Source organism: Penaeus chinensis, chromosome 17 (genome assembly GCF_019202785.1).
Source record: "Penaeus chinensis breed Huanghai No. 1 chromosome 17, ASM1920278v2, whole genome shotgun sequence".
Taxonomy (NCBI): domain Eukaryota; kingdom Metazoa; phylum Arthropoda; class Malacostraca; order Decapoda; family Penaeidae; genus Penaeus; species Penaeus chinensis.
In genome coordinates, this window is record NC_061835.1 from 9,316,549 (window position 1) to 9,326,762 (window position 10,214).

Sequence of the window (10,214 nt, forward strand, 5' to 3'; positions counted from 1 at the left end):
GTATGCATGTATGTATGTATGCATGTATATATGTATGTATGTATGTATGTATGCATGTATGTATGTATGCATGTATGTATGTATGTATGTATGTATGTATGCATGTATGTATGTATGTATGTATGCATGTATGTATGTATGTATGTATGTATGTATGTATGTATGCATGTATGTATGTATGCATGTATGTATGTATGCATGTATGTATGTATGTATGTATGTATGTATGTATGTATGTATGTATGTATGTATGTATGTATGTATGTATGTATGCATGTATGTATGTATGTATGTATGTATGTATGTATGCATGTATGTATGTATGTATGCATGTATGTATGTATGTATGTATGTATGTATGCATGTATGTATGTATGTATGTATGAATGTGTCATACTAAAGTGTGCGTGTAAATGTATGTAAAACACATGCGCATGTGTGATCACACTCAGCATATTCATGAAGAACATTTATGCACCTCTCCCCACACTCTAACCCCCCTCCCCCCCCCAAAAAAAAAAAAAAAAAAATCGAAAAAGAAACTGACGATTTCCCTCACCGTTTCCAGCATGCACTCGATACTAACACCTGATCTCAGACCAACTGATAACCGAGGCTGTCCCAGTTCCTTGCCGAGGGTTCGGGCGAGCGGGTGCACCGGTTGGCGCTAACGGTGAGTGAGGAGTCGGGACAGATGGGTTGGTGTGAAATGGGTCTTTGGGAAATGTTGATGGATTGTTTCTTTTTTGGAAATGGGACAGGTTTTATTTTTCAATTTTTATTTTGGATGACTGTTTATTTTTATTTTGGATGACTGTTTATTTTTATTTTGGATGGCTGTTTATTTTTATTTTGTATGACTGTTTATTTTTATTTTGGATGACTTTATTTTTATTTTGGATGACTGTTTATTTCATTTTCGTTCTTGGAAGTGTTTGTAGGATTTCTAATGTTGGCAGACCGGCTAGGTATTCCAGTGGTAAGATGGTGATTGTTAATATTCTTAGTGTTTGATATAGGTTGGAGTTGAAAGGAACCAGAGCAAATAGACACTTCTCTCTCTGTCTCTGTCTATCTCTCTCTCTCTCTCTCTCTCTCTCTCTCTCTCTCTCTCTCTCTCTCTCTCTCTCTCTTTCTGTTTCTATTTCTCTTTCTCTTTCTCTTTCTCTTTCTCTTTCTCTTTCTCTATCTCTTTCTCTTTCTCTCTCTCTCTCTCTCTCTCTCTCTCTCTCTCCCTCTCTCCCTCTCTCTCTCTCTCTCTCTCTCTCTCTCTCTCTCTCTCTCTCTCTCTCTCTCTCTCTCTCTCTCTCTCTCTCTCTCCCTCTCTCTCTCTCTCTCTCTCTCTCTCTCTCTCTCTCTCTCTCAAATTGTAAATTTTTATCTGATCTCCACGGAACCCCAGGAACCCTATAGAGCTCCATGGAACCCAGGCTAAGAACCCCTGGGCTATAGCCATTGAGTTTGGCGAGCTATTCGAGGAGTTGAAATGAACCAGAAAGAAAACAGGAGATGGCATATAGATGGATTTATATATATAGATAGGTAGATAGATAGACAAATTAATAAATAGATAGATAAATAGATAGATAGATATATTGACAGATGAATAAATAGAAAGATAAATAGATAGATAAATAAATAGATAGACAGACAGATAAATAAATAGATAAATACATAGATAGACAGACAGATAAATAAATAGATAAATAGATAGATAGATTGATAGATGGATGGCGTTTTCACCGGAAGGACATCAGAATCTGAGACTAAGAACATCAAAATCGTTTCCTAGCAATAATTCTTTTATCTATTTTCCATTTATTTTTTTAATTTTTTTTCTAACTGTTTGTGAATCTGTGTATTTACTCTTTTATAACTATTTTCATTACCATCCTCCTCCTTCTCCTCTTCCTCTTCCTTCTTCTTCTTCTCCTCCTCCTCCTCCCCCTCCTCCTCCTCCTCTTCCTTCTTCTCCTCCTCCTCCTCCTCATCATCATCAATGACCATAATCATTGTTATTATTTATACTATTGCTATTATCATTATTATCATTATCATTATTATCATTATTATTATTATTATTATTATTATTATTATTACTATTACTATTATTATTATTATCATTATTATTATTATTATTATTATTATTATTATTATTATTATTATTATTATTATTATTATTACTATTATCATCATTATTATAGTTATCATTATCATCATTATTTTATTTTTACCGGAGTTATTGTCAGTGATATGCTTTAATGAGGAGCATATTGCATGAACAACAGCTCCTCATTTTGCATGGAATTATGCACACTAACTATAACTCTTCATTATATATAAAAATAAGTGAGTGTACGTGCACATGAACAAGACATTAAAAAAGAAAAAGGGAAAACACCCAGTGAAAGAAAACGGAGGCGGGCGCATACCTATGTCGTAATATCAAAGCGAGATAGTCCACGATATGTATTATTCTAACACTCGTATTTCACTAAGATTATTCCCGCGAACTTCTCTCATCAAGCGTAAAATATGGAGTCTTTATCTCTGAAGCTGCTTGAGAAACTGCAGCACAAAGTTTTGATTATATTATGAGTTAGAGACTCTTATCCGTTCATGTTTAAGATGGAATCTTTTTAATATTTCGAAGATTAGGATCTCAGAATGTATTCAAAATCGCGTCGGGTATGGCTTTATTATTATTATTTTCATCTAGATATGTTTCTCGAGGCAATTACACGCAGACTAATTCATGTTCGGAAGTGTTTACACGTGTGTATGAGTGTGTTTTAATTGCTCATTAGACGTCTATAAATATCGCATGAAAGAGCAGTAAGAGAGGATTAATATCTTAATTAAGTGTTACGAAAATACACTCGAGTAATTACATACATTTATGGCAAGAGAGAGAGAGAGAGAGAGAGAGAGAGAGAGAGAGAGAGAGAGAGAGAGAGAGAGAGAGAGAGAGAGAGAGAGAGAGAGAGAGAGAGAGAGACTGAGTAGAGATTGGTGATTTTGCACGGAATTATGCACTCTCCATTATACATAAAAATAAGTGAGTGTACGTGCAAAAGAACAAGACATTAAAAAAGAAAAAGGGGAAACACACAGTGAAAGAAAACGAAGCCGGGCGCATAAAACGCCTTGAATGCAAGGAAGCGCATTTTCAACAACACTGGGCACACAAATGCTTTATTGTAGGTTCTCAGGAGCCAGCGTCCGTTCAACAGGATTTTTTTCTTCTGATTTTAGCGTTCACTATAAAAAAAGTAAGAAAATGTTGCTAAGTTGCAAGGAGATGGAAAGTGGGTATTTCTCAATTTTAATTTATTTATATTGCTTTTGTTACTATTACCACTAGTAGTAGTGCTAGTAACGTTAATGAAAACAACAATGATGAAAATGATAATAACAAAATTAATGAGAATAACAACAAGAACTGTGAAGCACTTAAAAGAGCAGTGCCAGTGCACAAATATTTAGTTTCAAAATATATAATTTTACCATAGTAAAAAAAAAAAAAAAAAAAATCAAATTAATTTACTAGGAGCCATTATTTCCGCAAAGAATCACAATGCTGAATAAACCCTTTAATTAGATCCCTGACCCATGATTGGATCCAAGTTACCAACAAAACCTAAGAAATAGTCTTCTAGGCCATGGCCAACCAACCCATAAATTTTCATTGCAATTAGTCAGTTTTTTTTTTTTTTTTTTTTTTTTTTTTTTTTTTTTAAGAAATCCACGAATCCAGTTAATCAAACAACGGGCCACCAATAAGCCAAACAATTCCATAATCTGGATTACGGCATCTATGATACTTTCTTTCAATAAAGTTTCTGTTGCAGAGGAGTCAACAGCTGAATTCAGCGAATCAACATCAATATGGAACTCAAATAGCCAGGTCCTTGTTGGTATCCGAAGTACATTTCCTCAATCTCCAATTTCTCAAACTTCTTCACAGTCTCCAAGGGCCTTCTAAGAATCTCCTACCTGCGAATGTTGACTCTTGAAATATTTACTCATAATATATTCCTTCATAAACATAATTGTTTTGTAAAAATGAAGACAAAAGATGAGCTGCATTGAGATTATCCTAAAGGAACGTGACTTGCGGAAAATTCGTTCACAGTATAAAGAATGGAACGCATAGGAGGATACTGTTATATTTCAAAGTTATATTGTTATAATTCGCTCTGTGCAGTATAACGGGTTTACAGAATGAGATGAAAATCATGAATGGCGCATTTAATTCATCTGACGGCGCCATCTTGCGAGAGTAATAGTGATAGTGAATTTAATACATAAAATAGAATAGAATGTATGAGGATATTTATATAATTTATAGCCTGATTCCATCTCTGCCAAGAATGGAATTATATTATAAAATCGTCCACGCGAATGACCAAGGAATTTATGGTTTTACTGGTTTATTAACTTCTATTGGTTAGTCTGTTTTTGTTAAGATGTTTACAAAAATTCGTTTGTTCATTAGTATTTTCGTTTCAGCTGTATTTGTCGCTGGTAACATGAACACTCACAAATATTTATAGTGTTTTCATGTACATGCATGTATGTATATTTATGTATAAATATTTATATATACATATATATGTATAAATATAAACATATACATAAATAAATATATATATATATATGAATATATATATACATACTTATATATATATATATATATGTGTGTGTGTGTTTGTGTGTGTGTGTGTGTGTGTGTACACACCCAAATACATACACTTATGTGTGTGTTTTATGGAGATTCACCTCTAATGAATATTCACCTGAAATCAATATAATCATGCTTTAATGAACTCACACTTTCACTAGCAATACTTCAATATTTGAATATCCATGTGATTATCACCGTAAACTCCATGAGAATGATTCACTGTGATTAGTTTCTCAGGTTACAAAAAAAATCAATCACCGTAATTTTGGCTCTTCATCCAAAGATTATTGTGGATTCATTGTATATATTACCTCCTATCCGTCTTTTATTTCATGTTCTTTATCATAAAGAATATAGCACTTGTAAAGACATCTTTGGAACACACACATATGCATTCAATCACGCACAAACACACAACATACAAATTATCAACATTTTGTAAACCCGAAAAAAGACATACACGAATGAATGCAATATCATTAAAAAAATGCTAATCAATAAATCTACATTAAACCATTTCCATTAAACATATTTTAGTTTTCTTATTTTATTTGCAGAAATCCATCACAGTCATGACCTCGATTGTAAAGACGTGGGGCTTCCTGATCTATTTAACACTGGCGATTGCGGCCGTGCTGTTCATCGCCCACAAGAAATCGACGGAGCCTAAATTACACAGGAAAACGTATAGCCTCGCAGATCGAAAGAGATTGCCGAAGTGCCCCCTCCTCCCGCCGGGCTTAAGTTAGTTTACCCTCTTGTCTTGGAGGTCAAGTTTGATGAGTTCTTGTGGGGTAGCCTTCTCTGGCCCCGGTTCTTCATCTTGGGTTTGTGTTTCTCTTTCTCGTCTCTCTCTCTTTCTCTCTTTCTTCTCCCTCTCTCTCTGTCTCTGTCTCTATCTCTCCTTCTTTGTGACTTTTCTCTCAGTATTTTTTCAAATTTTCTCTGTTTGTCTCTCTCATTCTGGCTGTCTATTTCTAACACACACACACACACACACACACACACACACGCACGCACGCACACACACACACGCACACACACACACACACACCCACACACACACACACACACACACACACACACACACATACACACACACACACACACACACACACATACACATACACACACACACACACACACACACACACATGATTATAGTCATAGCTGTTACTCTTCTTGTTACCATTACTGCTATACCGTTCTATATTATCATGTGCAGTATCGGGGTGCATATCGATCAATACTTTTGTATTGGTATCAGTATTGTCTTACCTACTCACTTAAAGTATCGATACATTTATACTATTCTCTCTCACTCTTTTTCCTCCCACTCTCTCTGTTTCCTTCTCTCTTCCTCTCTTTCTCTCTCTCTTACTTACTTTCTTTTTACTTACTTTCTCTTTCTTACTTACTTTCTTTGTCGCTCTCCTTCCTCTCCTTATCATACCTTCTCTCTCCCCCCCTCTTTTTCTCTTTGAATCACTCTATCTCCCTTTTACACATCAGTTTGGATATCCTCTTACAAAAGCGTGCATTGGTATCGATATCACTTTAACTGCCTTGAAAGAATCAATACTTCGGAATCATTTTAGCCAAATTTCAAGTATCGATAATTCGGCATCGCCTGAGACGGTTCTGTGAATTGATGCTTATCATTGATGATGTTAGTACTATTATTTTGACTTATTGATGTTGGATAAAATTTTACAGATGCTGTGAACATAGATGTGTTAGTAGAGTCTTTAATTCTCTAAATATCTTTTTAACCAACATGATCAAGCGGCATTGGGAGAAGAAGGAAAAACAGACTTGATATGTGTTCATATCATGTATGAATTATAGCATGTATATCTATATACGTAACCGATATACATATATATCTATGTATATCTATATACGTAAATATATATGTATATATGTGTGGTGTTCTCGTCTAGCAATCTTTTTGACCCGCGTTCAAATTTTGCACTGTCAGTGGGTGGTATCCCCGGCCGTTCTTGGCACATAGGGGATAATTTAGAAGCAAACATAAACAGGCAACCTGTCACACCAATAATAACCATTATAACAAATGCAATAAAGCTAAACTATTATTATCAATAATAGTACACACACGCACAATATATATATATATATATATATATATATATGTATATATATATGTACAGAGTTTTGTATGCACACATTCACACATATACATACACATACATTCATATTGATTATATATATACACACACATATATATCACATATATACATTAAGTCACTATTATTATTTCAGTTAGGTTCATCATACTACCCTAAAATCCTTTTTAATACAATATAACGTCTATGTTTGTGGCATAACTTTCTTAATTACAGTAATAAAATCCATAATTCTTACATCGTACTACCACACCATCCATTAAAGTTCACTGTAGACCATGGGTTCAGCTAATAAGGACCCATCTGTTTTCTAGATAACTATGAGAACGCCTCAAATGTTTCTTAGTTTGTGAATTAAGAAGCAGTCCAGTTAATAAGTGTAAGACTTAGTTTCTTTAAAGGTAATAAGAACTTTAAACTTCGTGCGCTGAAGACTCGTAAGCTAACTTGAAAGGCTTGGAAATTTAATGGAAGTAATTAATAGTTCTCAACAATCAAGGATATTCCACGTAACAGATATTATAGCACTATAGCGGCTGCACAATAATTCACAGGAAATGTGTTTGCCTCGTGGATTATATACTGATATCTAAATACATGACTTAATGAGTTCAATTTTTGCTAACACATGTTTGTTTCTTAAAAACTGTATAGCACTTCAAATAAACAATGCTTTGTTATAAATGAAAAAAAAAAAAAAAAAAAAATAATCAGAATACTGATCATAATCATTATAAATCTTGGACATTCACAATATAAAGGAATGGATAAATGCATAAAAAATAAAACTTCAAGTTCACTTCCTCAAGTTTGTTGATTGAGTTAAACTTTCTTGTGGTAAACTCTTTTGAACAAAACCTACAAAGAGCTGGTACTCACGAACACGATTTTAACCAGAGAAAGACCACCGCCAAGCCTTAAGAGTGCACAAGCCTTTCTCTCGATCACTACCTTGGAAACCTCAACCCTAAAACAAGAAAACATACTTCCGTTCTCTCCCTCCAGTCGGCAGAACACCCGTGACCGAAGGAATGACCGAAGCCGACGTCGAGAGGAACCTAACGGACGTGCGCCTGGGGGGGAGGTGGTGGCCAACGCACTGCAGCGCCATCTGGAGTGTGGCCATTATCGTGCCTTATCGGGACCGAGAACTGATGGTGAGAATTGAAGGTGATTGTGTGGGTGAGGATGTGTGGTTTCACATGGCGAAAGAGGGGTTTGTTTTGAATGAATAGCAAATGATGCGGAAAAGGAGAATGATTGATGATGATAGAGAGAGAGGAGTATCTTTGCAAACCAGCAGATGTGGCTGAGAGTTAATCCGTGTTGAAATTCGCGTTATTAGAATAGATATCATTAGAATTACGTGTCTTCCTTTCGTATTTGTATTTTTTTCAAGTGGCAATGTGAATTTTGATAATGCTTACCTGATCGATATAAGTAACACAGGAAAGCTCTGGAAAAATAATGTTGTAGATTATGAAGGTGATCATGTTATGACTGACCAGCCAAAGCAAAATTACATAAATCATCAAACAATTTAGACATTTTCTTATCTTGCCTCTTACCCTCCCCCCTCTTCATAGATGGGTCCGTTCCTTAACAACATCCACCCAATTCTTCAGCGCCAATTGGTCAACTACACCATCTACATCGTTGAACAAATACGTAAGTCTTTCTTTGTTGTGTGTGTGTGTGTGTGTGTGTGTGTGTGTGTGTGTGTGTGTGTGTGTGTGTGTGTGTGTGTGTGTGTGTGTGTGAGAGAGAGAGAGAGAGAGAGAGAGAGAATGAAAATGAAAATGTGTATGGAATATGTTTATATGTGTATGCACGACCACGTACGTACGCGTACACATGCATAACATTCCTGCATACTGGTCATTAACCCCCGCCTGCCCATCCCCTTCCTCCTGAAGCGGGGAAACGCTTCAACAAGGCGAAGGTGTTCAACGTGGGCTTCGCTCTCGCCCTCAAGTACGGCCCCCACGACTGCTACGCCTTCCAGGACATCGACTGCCTGTCTGAGGACGACCGCAACTTTTACTACTGCGCCGACCAGCCGCGCCACCTCGGGTCTTCAGTCTCCAGGTTTAATTATACGTGAGTTGACAGTATATATTGGGGTCAAAGTGTCATTTGATACGTGATTTGTGTTAATGGTTAAGTTGGTTGTGCAGTTTTATTGAAATATATTATTCGTTTCATGTGATTAATGCTTTATCCTCGTTAGAATCGCTCCTTCAAACGTATTATAATCATCATGTGTGTTACATCATTTTTGTCTGATTCTCTCTCTCTTCCACCCTTCCATTCCTCCCCTCTGTCCATCCACCCGCCTTTCCTCCCTCATTTTTACTCTCTACCCTTTCCCCTCCCTTCATCAATCTACTCTCTCGCCCTCTCTCGTCACCCTCTCCTTTTCACTACCTTCCGCCATTCCTTCCCTTATTCCTCTTCTTATCTTTATCCTTTCTGCCCTCCACTTTCCCTTCCATCCATTCCCTTTGCCCTTACCCATCCCTTTCTCGTTCCGTCATCCACCCTTCCCTCTTCTTTCTCCCCTCCCTCCACCCCTTGCCTTCCCTTCCACCTCCCTCCTCTTTCTTTCCCTTTATCCTTCTTCTGTCATCCCTGTCAACCCGCCAACTTTCGCCCACTCTATCTCCCTTCTCCCCACTATCCCTCCCCGTTTTTCAACTCCTCTTCATCCCTTTCTTCCTCCCCACTTCCCTTCCACCGCTCTCCCTCTCGACTTTCCCACCTTTCCCTCCACCTACTCTCCCTCCCCATTTACCCACTCTCCCTCCCCAATTACCCACTTCCCCTCCAAACCACTATCTTCCCTACCACTATCTTCCCCATCTCCTCCCCTCCCCTCCACCCACTCACCCTTCTCCCTCCAACCCACCCACCTCCCTTCCTACCCATCTCCTATAACCCCCTCCTGCCCCAGCGTCTTCGCCCAGCACATCGGCTGCTCGTGCCTCATGACGGAGTGGCAGGTGCGGAAGGTCAACGGCTGGAGCAACCGGTACTACGGCTGGGGGGCTGAAGACGACGACATGTACCGACGAGTAAGGGCCGAAGGAATGGAGCTTTGGCGGTTTCCCAAGCATTCAGCCGCCTACACGACGCTTGAACACCCTCAGGCTGCGGAGAACCCTGACAGGTGAGAGAGGTGGAAGAGGAAAGGGGAATGGAATATTTTAGTTCTGTAGATATTTAGTTGTAGGATAAAACAGTTAAATAGGAAATTGATTACTCTAGTGTAGTAATTATCAAGTTGTTTTTGGTCAGTCGAGTAGAAATTCAGTTCAGTAGTTATTTTAATACTTTATTACTTTACATCACTTTAGTTCTGTCGTTATCTAGTTGCG

General features: G+C 37.4%; 1 protein-coding gene across 1 annotated transcript in view; it reads left to right on the plus strand.

Moving 5' to 3' along the window:
• The first annotated feature begins 586 nt into the window (after positions 1-586).
• Positions 587-10,214, plus strand: part of LOC125033909 (beta-1,4-N-acetylgalactosaminyltransferase bre-4-like) — a 10,663-nt gene continuing 1,035 nt past the window's right edge. The window contains exons 1-6 of the mRNA XM_047625487.1: positions 587-673; positions 5,245-5,431; positions 7,843-7,994; positions 8,424-8,505; positions 8,754-8,937; positions 9,791-10,006. Coding sequence (XP_047481443.1) covers positions 5,260-5,431; positions 7,843-7,994; positions 8,424-8,505; positions 8,754-8,937; positions 9,791-10,006 — 806 coding nt within the window. The 5' untranslated portion in view covers positions 587-673; positions 5,245-5,259. The remainder of the gene's footprint in view (positions 674-5,244; positions 5,432-7,842; positions 7,995-8,423; positions 8,506-8,753; positions 8,938-9,790; positions 10,007-10,214) is intronic.